This window comes from Hyaena hyaena, unplaced genomic scaffold (assembly GCF_003009895.1).
Source record: "Hyaena hyaena isolate Hyena2069 unplaced genomic scaffold, ASM300989v1 scaffold_104, whole genome shotgun sequence".
Classification (NCBI taxonomy): domain Eukaryota; kingdom Metazoa; phylum Chordata; class Mammalia; order Carnivora; family Hyaenidae; genus Hyaena; species Hyaena hyaena.
Window position 1 is genome coordinate 1,927,122 of NW_024080736.1, and position 15,382 is coordinate 1,942,503.

A 15,382-nucleotide genomic window follows, 5' to 3' on the forward strand; every position below is an offset into this window, starting at 1 on the left:
GCTTTCTCTCTCAAAAAGAAACATTAAAAAAACCTATAAGATAGGAATAATTATTTTTTAAAAAACTAATAAAATCCTGGGACACCTGGGTGGCTCAGTTGGGTAAGCACCCAACTTTTGGTTTCAGCTCAGGTCATGATCTCATGTCTTGTGAGTTTGAGCCCCATGTCAGACTCCCAGGTGCCCCAGGTTAGATATAAAACTTTAAGTATTATTGTTAGTGATTATTAAGTGTTCCTTGTCAGTTATTTGAGTAAATCAGAAAGATTTAACATCTTGTTAAAAGTTCGATTAAAGTAAAAACAATTTCAGTTTGACGCCCTCTTGTGGTAGATTATATGTGGGCGCCTGGTGAAACTTGAAGCCATGTGAATTGTAGGGATGACAATATGTGGAGATTTGGTATATGCTCTCCCTGGAAGCCTCAAATGATAAATCAGTGGACTTATGGTCCAAGGAGGACATACCTAAAGCAAAGTCTGGGGTAGTGAACAATTTTTAATTGCAGTGCTAGTCATTTATAGAAACTATTTTATATGTAGGCCCAGAGCCTGCTTGGGATTCTCTCTGACACCCTCCCCCTGCTTGTATGTGTGTGCGCGCTCTCTCTCGCTCTCTTGCTCTCTCTCTGTCTTTCAAAAATAAATAAGTAAACTTAAAAAACAAAACAAAACTGGGGCGCCTGGGTGGCTCAGTTGGTTAAGTGTCCAACTTCAGCTCAGGTCATGATCTCATGGTTTGTGGATTCGAGCCCCACATGGGGCTCTGTGCTGACAGCTCAGTGCCTGGAGCCTGCTTTGGATTTTGTGTCTCCCTCTCTCTCTGCTCCTCCCCCATTCATGCTCTGTCTCTCTCTGTCTCTCAAAAATAAATAAAAGTTAAAAAAATTAAAAAACAAAAAAACACCCAACCTGTTCTTTGGGGGCCCCTGGCCCTGCTCAGTCGGAGGAACATGCAACTCTTGATCTCAGGGTTGTAAGATTGAGCCTCATGTTGAGGGTGTAGATTACTTAAATAAATAAACAAACTTAAGAACTTTTTTTCATTTTCAAATGTGCTAAACTATGTTTTTAAATCTGTACTGCTTGCATCCGTACCTCCCTGTTCTTGCTTGTAAGTGCTCTATTTCCTTGCTGTCTTAATGCCATCAAACCTACATCTGTGAGCCTTCTGCGCATACCCAGTTCTGTATATCCCTCGGCTCCTGGACACGCTCACGTAGCAGGCTCCTCAAACACAGCATGTCTAAAACTGAACTCATCACTGCCCCCACGTTCCCTACCCTTCACCCATTGATCTCATTTGTAGTATATGGGATCACCATGGCACCAGCTCAGGAATAGGCTTTTGTTGTTTTCTTGTATTGTTTATTGTACCTTTTAATTACCTCTTAAATATTGAATCTGATTTTCTCCATTCTCGCTGCCCTTACCATCATCTCGATTGGACTCCTTTAGTAGCCGAAGTGGTCTGTGTGGAACTCCTCACTCCCTAGTTCTAGTCTCTGTTCCATAGCTGGGTGATTTCAGCAGTTTTGATCAGGTCTCTCTTTCCCTCAAGTTGAAAAACTTTCCAGTTGCTTCCACTTGCTCTTACCAGAAAGTTCACAGTTCCCTAATTTTGTACATTTAATTCTCTTGCTTCCCACCACCCAAAACAAGATAAATAAAAAGCAAACTAAAACATCTAGAAACCTTTTGGCTTATTCTCAAGTCTTGGCCTATATATGCCATTTCCTAGGACTTTCTTTCCCTGATCCTCTTTCACTCTTGCACCTTGAAAGATTTCTTTTCTTTCTTTTTTTTTTTAAGCTTATTTATTTTTGAGAGAGAAGGGCGTGAGTGGGATAAGGCCAGAGAGAGAAGGAGGGAGTGAGAATCCCAGGCAACTTGGGGCCTGAATCCACCAACTCCAAGATCATGACCTGAGCCAAAAGCAAGTCGGATGTTCAACTTGACTGAGCCATCCAGGTGCCCCCCCCCCTTTTTTTTTTAAACACCCATCCTACTTGTAATTATTTGTTTTAAGGTAGATATCACATACTTCATAAGATGAAGAAAATAGTAGCAGTAGACACCAGCAGCGTTCTAAGTGTTTTATGTATTTGAACTCAGTCCTTACAATTGCATTCTGACAGAAGTGTTGCCACCCCATTTTTCAGACAGAGAAGTTGAGGCATAGAGAGGTTAAATAATGTATTCAGTGTCACACAACTAGTCGTAAGTAGCAGAATCAGGATTCAGTCCCAGGTATTCTGGGTACAGAACGTGTGTTCCTGACCCGTTCAGGCTGCCTGACCTAGCTGGTGCTTTAACTGCTAATAAATCCATAGCTGTATTAGTTTCTGGTGGCCGCTGTAACCAGGTACCACAAACTGGGTGGCAGAACGTTATTCTCTGGCAGTCGTGCCGGCTAGAAGTCTAAAATCAGGGTGGCAGTGGTGGGGCTGTGTTCCTTTGGAGGTTCTAGGAAAGAATCCCTTCTTGCCTTTTCCAGCTTCTAGTGGCCCGTGTGTTCTTGGCGTGTTAGCAACATAATTCCGATCTCTGCTTACCTCCTTTTCTCTTCAAGGCAGCCTAAGCCTTTTCTATCCAGTACCTCCAATGACTTCCAGCCTTTTACCGTCCCCCAGTTCCAGAGCCACGTTCCCATTCTTAGGTATTTGTCAGAGGGCTTCATTTCCCCTGCACCGAAAGCTGTTTCGTAGGGCTGCCCTAACAAATCACCATACGTGGAGTTGCTTCAAACAACAGGAATTTGTTCTCTCACAGTTCTGAAGGCCACAAGCCTGAAATGAAACCTCCGTGTCAGCAGGATTGGTTCTTTCTGGGGACTCTGAGAGAGACTGTTCCAAGCTTTAGTGGTCCCTGGCTGTCCTTGACGTTTCTTGGCTTTTATAGATAGATGGACCATGCAAATCTCTGCCCGCACCTTCACACCACCTTTCTTGTGTGTCTCTCTGTGTCTTTTCTTCCACTTACAAGGATACCAGATTTCACCTGAAGATCTTTAGCTAATTGTATCTGCAAAGACTCTATTTCCAAATAAGGTCACATTCTAAGGTTTCAGATGGACATAAATTTTGGAGAGATACTATTTTCAACCTGCTACTAGTGTTCCTTACTCTTAGTTTCTGTGGGTTTGTTTAAAAATGAAACTTGAAACTTATTGTTAGTCATTAACCTCCTACTTGTCTTGCCTGAGTAAAAGCCAAGCAGACTCTAACATGGAGACCTGTAATATTTATGTTTGTTCGTAATTATATTTCTGGCAGATGTTTTCATTCCAACCTGTCTTCCCTGCTGCCCTGGGAGCTCCTTTGAGCTGATTAGTGTCCTTAGGAAAGCCAGGCCAGTTTGGGTGTACAGAAGGGACACTTGGGTGCTGTAGGGACAGGGTGTCTATAGAAACCACGTTCTAACCCCCAAACCAAGTATACATACACGTCAATGTATATTTATATAGGAAAGCATTTGTCACTTTTATAATTAGAACAATTATATACTATATATATAATTATATACTATATATATAACAATTATATAATACTCCTGATTATATAAATTTTATAAATGTGCCCAAGTCCACAGGTATTGGGGCAACTTTTCACAAGGTGCCAGGCTGGCTCGTTCAGTAGAACATGTAACTCTTGATCTCAAGGCCGTGAGTTTGAGCCCCTCATTGGGCATAGACATTGCTTTAAAGAAAAAAACAAACATAAAAACCAGCTTTTGTTTGAAAACATGAGCAGTTATTATTCACTCTCTTTTGTTACGTTATGCTTAACAAATTTATCCTTCTATAGCTTCAAGAAGAAAAAAGTTGTCAGTGTTGTGTATTACCTTTGAAGAGCAGAATAAAAAACAGTTACTGGGTACCTAAATAGGGGAAGAATATCAGGGTAGTGAGGACTGGAAAATGTGCTGACAAGAATGACTAAAGGTGCCTGGGTGGCTCAGTCACGCGTCTGACTCTGGGTCTTGGCTCAGATAAGTATCTCATGGTTCGTGAGTTCGAGCCCCACATCGTGCACTGTGCTGACAGATCTGGGGATTCTCTGACTACCCCTCTCTTCCTGCCCCTCCCCCACTTGTGCTGTCTCTCTCAAAATCCATTAACTTAAAAAAAATGAATGATTAAAGTATTTGAGCATGTTTGGCCTGAAAAGCAAAAACAGTAAAATTATAGATGTGAAAGATTTGAAGGACTGTGTGTGGAGCAGATGTTAGGTTTGTTACACGTAACTCAAGCAGGCAGAAGCAGGCCTAATTGGTGGAAATACTAGGTTTGAGTCATCTCATTAAAAGGAAGAAATTCCTAAAAGGGCAATTCTAGTCTAGAATGGACTGTTATATGAAGTAGTGAGTTTTCCTTTCAGATGAAAATTAAGATTAAAATTGAAATTATTCTTTGTTTAAATGGAAATTATGCAGGTGCCAGTAAGGATTAAGTCAGCTGTTAGGAACCTTTTCAATAGTGTGTGAGTATTTGAACAAAATAGAATGTCCATTTAATTAAATTTGTTCCCATAGTTTCCCATTTTCATGTTGAAATCTTATGCTTGTAAATTATGTTTTCTAACCCCAAAATGTTTTCATATGGAATGTTTTTCTTGTTTTGTTGAAATTGATAGGTATTTCTGAATAAAGAGGAGAAAGCAAATTGTAAGAGAAAGAATTTAACATCTTTATAACAAGTGAAATGCTTAAGATTGATATTTTAGAAAATAAAGAATCAAACTGCCCTGTAACACTTATGCTCAGTCAAAGCTCATTAAGTACTTCCTGATTTGATATTGTCACTTAATTAGAATTTTGATATAGTAGTGCCTTTTGAAAGCATTTTATTAGTCTTTTTGATTAGAGGACTCTGACATCTTTAACACTGTAAATTGGGATAAGACTGTTGTCATCACTCAGTCATAAGAAGTCAGTAAAAATACCCATATAGAGCAGATTTTAAAAAGATGATTTTCAGCAGTTTTTTTAGGAAGCTTCTAACAGAGCAGTACCCTAATTTCATATGTTAGCAGATGCTGATTTTAAAGAGCAAATAAAGGGTGCTTGGCTGGCTCAGTCGGAAGAGCATGTGACACGATGTCAGGGTTCTGAGTTCCAGCCCCACGTTTGGGGTACAGATTACTTAAATAAAACTTAAATGCTATCTCGCTTTGTTCTTTTTTAAATTAATGTTTTAAAAGTTTAGATAATTTCGATATCCATTTACTTATCCATGACTTGATATGTCCCTTCTTTCTTTAGAATTACTGAATGACTCATTCCTGGAAATTTGCTCAATGTTTATTTATTTACTACCTTAATAGTAATAATCATATTTTATGTTTATTGATCACTAACAATGTGCCTGGGTACTGCAATCTATGCCTTATTTATAATCTTCTAATTCTTACACTGGCCCTGAAAATAGATTCCATTCATTCCCATCTGAGCAGGTAGGTAAGGCTCAGAGTTTCAGAGAGGTGATGTCTTGTCCACGGTTGCAGGTCTCATTAATACCTGAACCCGTTTTAAAGCCAGATCTTTCTTTTTAGAAAAAAATTTTTTTAATGTTTATTTTTGACAGAGACAGTGTGAGTGGGGGAGGGGCCGAGAGCGATGAGATACAGAACCAGAAGCAGGCTTCAGGCTCTGAGCTGTCAGCACAGAGCCTGACGTGGGGCTTTAACACACAGACCGTGAAATCATGACCTGAGCCAAAGTCAGATGCTCAAACATCTGAGCCACCCAGATGCCCGTAAAGCTAGATCTTTCTTAAAGCCCAGTTCTTTCAGCTTTGTGAGTTTGCTGTTGAGCAGCCAGGAAAGTTCGACCCTTGTCAGGTACCTCACACATGCTCCTGGATTCCTTTTGAATGAAAGAATTTCATCACATGTATTTCTCACAGTCCAGTCATAGGCCTGAATTGCCTTGTGTTTGTAGTTAGTGGCCATCCCCGTGGAGGTCTACACCTCCGTTTCGAGTGGGTAGGACCTTTGGAGAGATGTAGGCAGGGCTGGGGGCTGCTCTTCTTCTCCCCAGTTCAAATTTTGTCCATAAGAAAGGAAGAGACCTGAGACATTACTGCTCATTGAGATCATTCCAGAATTTAGGAGAGCATTTATACCATGTCGATGGAAATGTCCTACTAAACTGGAACATTGTAGTGTCAACCTGCTATGAGCATAGTTTAAATATTTTGGTTAAAATTCTATCTATATGGTTACAGTGATGATATCAAAGTCGACTGAAGTATAACCAAGACTATCCTTCACCAAGTACTCCCACACTTTGAAATTTTAGGTCCAGTTTCTTTCTTCTTTCTCTTCAAGTTTTATTTATTTAAGTAATTTTTATACCCCATGTTGGGCTCGAACTCATGACCCCGAGATAGGAGTTGCATGCTCCTCCCACTGAGCCAGCCAGGTGCCCCTTGAGGTCCTGCTTCTGTGTGTCATATTTTTAGATTCCTTTCTCTGCTGCTATACTAATTCCTGTCTCCCCACTGTTACAAATGATTTTTTTTTTCTTTTTTTGAGAGAGTTAGCAGACAAAGGGGGAAGAGGGAGAGAGAATCCTAAGCAGGTTCCATGCCCAGTGTGGAGCCTGATGCAGGGCTCAATCTCACAACTATGAGATCATGACCTGAGCTGAAGTCCAGAGTTGGATACTTAACCCACTGAGCCACCCAGGTTCCCCACAAATTATTTTATTCTAAGTGGCTGTGGGTTAGGAAATCCAGATATTTAGAGATTGCTCAACTAAAACAAAAGTAACTTGAGTTTGAATGAGACTTGAGGAGATTTTTATGATCAAATATACTGAGCTTTAATGTGCGAAGTTTGTATTTCGTATTTTAACTTTCATTGGGTAGATGGCAGTTGTCAAATCAGTGCCATTACATCTAACATAGAAAGTTTCTGTACTTGTTTTATACAGAGAAGAAGATACAGAAAATGAAAATGAGAAGAAAATTTGGTACTACAGCACAAAGGTCCAACTTGCAGAATTAATTGATTGTCTAGATAAAGATTACTGGGAAGCAGAACTGTGCAAAATTCTGGAAGAAATGCGTGAAGAAATCCACCGACACATGGACATAACTGAAGATTTGACCAATAAGGCTCGGGGCAGTAACAAATCCTTTCTGGCGGCAGCTAATGGTAAGAGAGAAATTTTCTCATTTTGCTTGTTACTAAATTTGAGATAAATTCTTGGTATTAAATCACCACAAAACTTGAAAATATTAAAATTTCAAGGATGTATATTTTAATTCTTAATATTTTCATTTTCCCGAAAGAATCTTGTTCATCTCAGCATAAATTAGGGTGCTGTGCATGTTAGCGTTTTGTGTCTTGCTTCGGTCATTACTAATACTCTCCCAATTGTTTTCTTTAATTCAAGTTACATTATTAGTAGGAATCCTATTTTTAATGATAAGAAATAGTATCCTTGTAAAATTTAGTCTTTGCTTTCTTTTTTATCTTAAATAAAGCTTAATTTTAGAATAGTTTTATAGTTACAGAAAAGTTGCTAGGGTAGAACAGAGCGTTCCCTATACTCTGCACTGGCTTTTCCCTATTATAACATCTTACATTATCATTGTGACCCCTTTGTCATAAGTAGTGAGCCAATATTGATGCATTATAATACCTGAAGTCTATACTTTGTTTTTCCTTATTTTTACTGATACCTTTTTCTGTCTCATGATCTTATCCAGAACACCACATGACATTTACTTATCATGTCCCTTGAGGTTCTGCTAGACTGTTACAATTTCTCAGATTTTTCTTATTTTCGTTTAATTTTTTTTTGTTTGTTTTTGTTTAATGTTTTTTTTTTTTTTTTTTTAATTTATTTCTGAGAGAAAGACAGCATGAGCAGGGGAGGGTCAGAGAGAGAGAGGGAGACACAGAATCTGAAACAGGCTCCAGGCTCTGAGCTAGCTGTCAGCACAGAGCCCGACATGGGGCTTGAACCCACGAACTGTGAGATCATGACCTGGGCTGAAGTCGGATGCTTAACCAACTGAGCCACCCAGATGCCCCGAGACTTTTCTTATTTTTGATGACCTTGACAGTTTTGATGGGTACTGGTCAGGTACTCGGTAGAATGCCCTCAATCTGGATTTGTCTCATGTTCTTCTCCGAACTGAGATTATGGATTTTGGGACGAAGACTACAGAGCTGAAGTGCTAGTCTCATCTTCATATCAAGATTATGTGCTATCAGCATGACTTATCACTGATCATGTTAACCTCGCTCAGGTAGCAAGCATTTGTCAAGTTTCTCCCCTATAAAATTAGTCCTACCCATGCTGTGCTTCAGGGAAGAAAGTCACTACACAGCCCACTCTTGGGGAGGGGGGAGTTAGGCTTCACCTCCTGGGGATAGCAGCCGTCTACATAAATTATTGGGGATTTTTCTGCACAGGAGATTTGTCTGGTCTCCTAGTTTATTGTTCAGTCATTTATTTATATCAGTGTGGACTCATGGATATTTACTTTATAGTTTGGGTTATATTTCAGTACTACCTGATTTACTTTGTTGCTCAACTTTTTGCTTTGTAAAAGATAATAAATACATATGATTTTTTGTAAAAGTTAAAAGAGTACAGAAGGGTATACAGTGAAAAGTCAATCTCCTTCAAAATCCCCAGTTTTACCTTACCTTTTTCCAGAGCCGACTGTTAGTGCCATTTTTAACATCATGCCAGATACACTTGTCATGTTTAATAAGTATCACTTGTGTTTTCTAATAGTGCATTTTAATCTTAGACAAAATGACTAAATAAGAATTTGAAAGTACACTTTAGCTGCCTGGCTGTGTCCTTCTATATACGTTATCTGCTATACATGTAATCCTATTAATTTTCCTATTCTCTGTTTAGTGAAAATTTCCCCAGTTTCCATTTGCTTAAAGTAGAATGTGTCTATTTAATAAGTATATCTACTCAAGCTGTGTCCAAGCCTGTTCTCACACGCTCTGCAACAGTAGTGTCTTTAATTCATGTGTATTTTTTTGAGAATGATGGTCTTACTGTTTACACAAATGCTGTTGCATACAGATATTCTTCATCTTCAGAAACTAGCAGACTAATTACCGATGATTGTGTTTATTCATATCTGGTGGTAGAAAGTATTTTTCTGTTAGATCTGCTTAGAAAAATATGTAACATTTTCATCAGATAAGTTTTAGTTGTCAGAATTCTTTGGGGAGGTTGTATCCCCTTCTCACTTCTTTCTCCCCAAACAGTAGATCAAACAATAAGTTTTATTAATTTCAGTGAGGCTACGTCCCTCTTAGTTTTCTTTCATGCATCATGGTATTAAAATTGACAAATCTCAGGGCATTTGGCTGGCTCAGTCAGTTGAGTGTCTGACTTTGGCTCAGGTCATGATCTCACTGTTGATGGGTTTGAGCCCTGGGCTGATAGCTCAGAGCCTGCTGTGTGCTTCAGATTCTATGTCTTCCTTTCTCTTTGCCCTCCCCCGCTTGCATGTTCTCTCCGTCTCTTAAAGATAAATAAAAAACATTTAAAAAAAAGACAAATCTCTTCTTACTCGTGCATTCTCAGCTTTTAGTATGATAATAAAGAACTCTCCAGTCCCTTAAAAAGCAGTGTTGGGTATGTTTTTATCAAATATGTTAAATTGGAAATATTTTCTAGAGTGAGCTTGCCTATTTATAAAATTATATAGATAGTACCATCTTAACTAACGAACAAAACTAAGATGGAATATATAATCAAAATGTTCAGTGGTCTGATTTAGGGCAATGTGAAAAACTAAAACTGTCCAATATAGAGGAATTGGTTAATTCCATTATGGATTATCATGTGATAGAATACTAGAGAATGGGAGAATTAAATAACATACCATGCAAAAACAGTACCTGGGTCATCAAGGTACTTGAATTATTTTTCTCTAAATAACTAGCTAATAGACCAGCTTTTATCAAAAATTAACCAACTAGCATAGTAGAATTATAGTTGGTATCCTATTTATATTCTTCAAATTTCCTACAGTGAGCATTTTTTTTTTTTTTTTTTTGTTAAATGTTTTATTTATTTCTAGGAGAGAGAGAGACAGCATGAGCAGGGGAGGGTCAGAGAGAGAGGGAGTCACAGACTCTGAAACAGGCTCCAGGCTCTGAGCTGGCAGTCAGCACAGAGCCCGACGCGGGGCTCGAACCCACGAACGGCGAGATCATGACCCAAGTGAAAGTCGGACGCTCAACCGACTAAGCCACCCAGGCGCCCCTACAATGAGCATATTATATTTCAGTGTAATTCAGTATGCAATGTACTTCTATTAAAAAAAATTTTGTTTTAATGTTTGTTTATTTGAGAGAGAGAGGGGACAGAGAGCACGCTAGTGGGGGAGGGCCAGAGAGTGAGGGAGACACAGAATCTGAAGCGGGCTCTAGGCTCTAAGCTGTCAGCACAGAGCCCGACATGGGGCTCGAACTCATAAACCTCAAGATCATGACCTGCCTGAGTTTAACTACGCAGCCACCCAGGTACCCTAAGAGTCAGATGCCTAACTGACTGAGCCAGCCAGGTGCCCCTACGATATATTTGCTACAGGTGAAGATTAGCACATTCGTTGTATTCTATAGGCATCAGTATTGTGTCGGTAATCTTGATCCTTATTTCCTAGTCCCAGTGTTTGGACATATGTAACTTTAATAATTGTATTGAAACTCTTAAGTGACATTTGTAGTACTTGTACGTTTGGTATACCTGGAAACAAATTTTTTTTGGTTTTTATTGTAGATGAAATTTTGGAATCCATAAGAGCCAAAAAAGGAGACATTGATATTGTTAAAAGCTCAGAAGAAATAGAAAAGGACAAGAATGAGACTGAGAGTAACAACTCCAAAGAGGCTGAGAAAAGCAGGGAGGAGTTTGAAGACCAGTCCCTTGAAAAAGCCAGTGACGACAAGGTGCCAGATGATGATCCTGAGCAAGGAAAATCTGAGGGTAAAAAAATTACTTGGCTAGAAAGTGATATTTAATCAGTGTTACTTATGAAACCTCCAGTTTTACTTTCAAAATGAAAATACATCCTTGTTTTTATTACTAATACCTCTTTAATTTTATATTTCTAAAGAAATTAGGATATCCTTTCCTCTTGTAACGTGTATAACCATTGTAATGAGTTTTATGTATTGGTGAATTTGCTATAATGTACCTATATCTCTATTATACTTCCTAAAAAGGTGCCCTTTCCCTATAAGATTTGTTGGTGAAAAATCACTATTTTTATACCAGAATATACACTTTTGTATGTGATTTGTTCATTTTTATATTAATTACTTTAAACATTCTTAATATTTGAAATATTCTTAAATACTCTTTGGATTACTTACTGCAAAAATAGCCCAGAATCTAATTGCTTCAAAATGGCCGTCAAATAAAAGCAGGTTTTCTTGGCTATCATTCATTTTTTAGTAGTTGATTGAATGTGGCCATTTGTCCTAGAGCAATTTAAAGGATATCTTTAAAGTTTTGTTGTGCATTTTACTGTAGAGCCAACAGAAGTTGGGGATAAAGGTAACTCTGTGTCAGCAAATCTTGGCGACAACACAACAAATGCTTCTCCAGAAGAGACTCGTCCCTCTGAAGGGAGGAGTCCCGTGGGGTGTCTCTCAGAAACCCACGATAGCAGCAACATGGCAGAGAAGAAGGTGGCATCTGAGCTCCCCCAGGATGTGCCAGGTACAGAGGGCAGCATATCAGTGCCTCTGTAATGGGGGGAATCCTTCCCTTTTGTAGTAAGAGCTGAATGTCACCTGGAATTTTCAAGTATGTGTTCATTCATGCTGCTTGCTTACATAAGTGCCATCCCTGATTGCTGAATTGTCACCTAACATTCAGATTTGACATGTGTTCTTGCAGTTAGTGCTTGAAACTCATCATAATCTTCATGCTTTTTAAAGTTCATTTAGCTGGTTTTGACTAATAGACTTATTTGTATATTTTATCACCACATCATAGTGGCAGACATTTTGGTTTTAAGTACTTAACATACTAATGGCTCAGTGTTGAATGATTTGACCATTCCCGTTCTGTTTGTACTAACAAATTAATTTTATGTTTGCATGTGCTCGTGTCAGTTTTTTAAACATTTCAAACCATAATGTTATGATAGAAAACCATTGTCACAAAACATTTTTACAAGATATATTTTGAAATAAAAATGTAAGTTAACCAATCATCCGTATTTTAAGCTTTTTAAAATTAAAATTATACTTGAAGTAAGTTTGATCACACACCAAGGATGTCATTATGCCTTTTCCTTTTGCCTTTTTTTTAAATGGAAAAGAATATTCATTATAGGAACGATACTTTTTTTCTTAAAGCAGACTAAAAAATTTAGATGAGTAAAACAAAATAAATACTAGTAATCCTACCAAAAGTTGAGGATTGTAGTTAATACCCTGAAGGAAATCTTTAATGATTTTTTTTCTATATGTTATAAGAATATCACATATTTTACAACTTGCGGTACTTTCATTGCTACATTTTATACTGCGGATTTGATTCTGATGTGTTGGCAAGAAGATAGCATTAGCAGTTGGAAGATTTGATTCTAGATCTGCTTCTGTCGTTAAGTTAATATTATTTAATCTTGCAAGGCCTCAGTGTTCCTGTTTTGTTAACTTGAAGGATTTTGAAGATCAGCAGTGCTGTGTGACTGATCTCAGTGGAGTGTTTATCAACAGTAAACTGTTGCTGAAAACACAAGTGTAACATTAGGTTATATGCAGGGATGTATGTGGAGGGTCCAAAAGAATCACAATAATAAGTACACCATATTTTATCCTAATGAGAGACTGAAGAAAAGTCTGGAAACTGCTGTCTGGTGAAATGAATACAGAAACAAAAAAATTCTTTTTATTGCTTATTTGTTTATGAGAGAGAGAGAGACAGACAGACAGACAGATAGACAGACAGAGTGCTAGCAGGGGAGGAACAAAGAGAGGGAGACACAGTATTGAATCATTCTCCAGGCTCCACGCTGTCAGCACAGAGCCGGACAAGGGGCTCAAACTCGCAGACTGCAAGATCCTGACCTGAGCCGAAGTTGGACGCTGAACCAACTGAGCCACCCAGGGGCCCCACAAATTTTTGAGCCTAGAAAAGAGTAGACTTGGTATCAAGAGGAAGGTAGGATGGAAATTATGTAATTGTCTACTGACAGGTTAGTGTGGTGGTGGTAGGGGGGGGATTAGACTTTTCTTTGAAATGTAGGGTATTAAGTCAAATAAGTAGAAATAATAGTGAAGACTATTTTGACTGAATGCTAACAACTTCCTTCAAATTACAGCTGTTTAGAAAATAGAAGTAATAAATTCCCTTTCACTAGATGCATTTAGTAAATACATATCAGATAATTTCAGTGAGAGTCCTTTATTGAATGGACTAGAGACCTCAGATTTAGAATTCAATTTAAATTCTGTGGTTAGATCTCTAGGTCCTAATTAAAATTAGCATTATTATACCTTTAACACCTTAATAAGTCAGAAGGCACAAAATAATTTGGTGAGCAAAATTCCATTTTTATTGGAATTATGATTGTATGCTTAGTAAATACTTCTTAAAATATTCTTTGTCCTTTTAGATTGATACTTAATATAAATCTCAGTCTTATAGTGGGTTCATATGCTAGTTAGTTGTTAGGTTTTTAAACCAAACATAGTAGAGTAACAATTATGTATAGATTTTAGCAGATATTTGCTTTTTTTTCTTTTTCTTTTTTTCTTTTTCTTTTTTTTTTTACAAATAGTTTAGCAGATATTTGCTTTTTAAGTTATTTATTACCAGCTTACTAATTTCTCTGAAATTAAAAAAATTTTAATGTTTATTTTTTATTTATTTATTTATTTTTTAATGTTTATTTTTTAGAGAGAGACAAAGTGTGAAGCAGGGGAGGGGCAGAGAGACAGGGAGACACAGAATCCGTAGTAGGTTCCAGGCTCTGAACTGTCAGCACAGAGCCCGACGCATGGCTCACATGGCTCACGAGATCATGACTTGAGCCTAAGTTGGATGCTTAACTGACTGAGCCACCCAAGGGCCCCTGTTATTTTTCTTACTAGAATGGTTTAAGGAGAGAAACTCTTATCTTAGTATCTGACTTAACACTTTTAAAGGGTACCCAGTGAAATAACATATATAAAAAACTAACGATAGTACCTGACATATGTTAACTGCTCAATAAATGTTAGAAACTGTTGTTATTGCTGTATACAGTCAACTCTTTGAAAGAGTGAGAAAGCCCAGCTGTATACAGTCAACTCTTTGAAAGAATAAGAAAGCCCAGCAGGTAAAAAAAAGTGTGAAGTAGGTGAGTTGAATTATACATTTACTGATTCAGTAGTAGTTAACATAATTCTTGTAAAGGAGATCCTTTGTATTTGGGTGAGAACCCAAACAAGAAATGTTAAGAAAGCTAAAATGGGAGCAAATAGCAATTGTTGGTAGTTGTGATCAGAATGGATTAAGGCCATTAGCAGGATCAGAGTGCTAGATAGCTGAAGATGCAGTAAATTTGAAACCTGGCCATTTAGTAAATCATAGCTCTTTTCTTGACTAAAAAATGAAACCAAACCTAGAAACTGATAGTCTCAAGCTTGCTTCCAAAACAATATGAAGTATTTTTAAAGACACGTATTAAACATACCACAGCAGTCTTTAAAGAGGAATTTGGTACGTTTAAAGTAGATAAACACTTTAATAGATCCCTGACCATATAACTTATGACACTAGTGACGGAAATGGACAAAGTCAAGGTCCTTGAGGACTTTACTTTCTAGTGGGCAGTAGACAGGCCTGATAGTAAAATTCTGACCCTCAGAGAAGACTATAACGTGTCTCTCTGCTTCCTTCTGTTTCTCTTTCTCTGTGCACTCATTTATTCAACAAATATTCACTGAGTGTTTTTAATGGTACCTGGCTGTTTGCTAGGTACCTTGTGGTGTGGTGTTCCCGGACCAATTTCTGTTAACACTCTTGACCACTCTGTGATCAGTAGATGAGATGTGGTATCAGAAGAACTGGAAATGGGGATTATGCTAGGTGGATGAAAACCAGTAACTGATAGAAGGCATCTCACTGGGTTTTCTTTTCTAAACCTTCAGAATGTATGTATGTATGTATATGTGTATGTATGTATGTATGTATGTATATATATGAGATTTTTAAATGTTTTTATTTATTTCCGAGAGAGAGAGACACACACAATGTGAACAGGGGAGGGTCAGAGAGAGAGGGAGATAAAGAATCTGAAACAGGTTTCAGGCTCTGAGCTAGCTGTCAACACAGAGCCTGATAGGGAGCTTGAACCCACGAACCGTGAGATCATGACCTGAGCCGAAGTT

At 38.0% G+C, this 15,382-nt stretch overlaps 1 protein-coding gene across 11 annotated transcripts in view; it reads left to right on the plus strand.

Moving 5' to 3' along the window:
- Positions 1 to 15,382, plus strand: part of BPTF (bromodomain PHD finger transcription factor) — a 137,216-nt gene that overhangs the window by 35,067 nt on the left and 86,767 nt on the right. For 9 of the 11 annotated variants that reach the window (XM_039235984.1, XM_039235980.1, XM_039235983.1 and 6 more), the window contains exons 3-5: positions 6,936 to 7,159; positions 10,773 to 10,979; positions 11,529 to 11,717. In XM_039235984.1, coding sequence (XP_039091915.1) covers positions 6,936 to 7,159; positions 10,773 to 10,979; positions 11,529 to 11,717 — 620 coding nt within the window. The remainder of the gene's footprint in view (positions 1 to 6,935; positions 7,160 to 10,772; positions 10,980 to 11,528; positions 11,718 to 15,382) is intronic. The other 2 variants (XM_039235981.1, XM_039235986.1) reach the window with 1 other exon arrangement.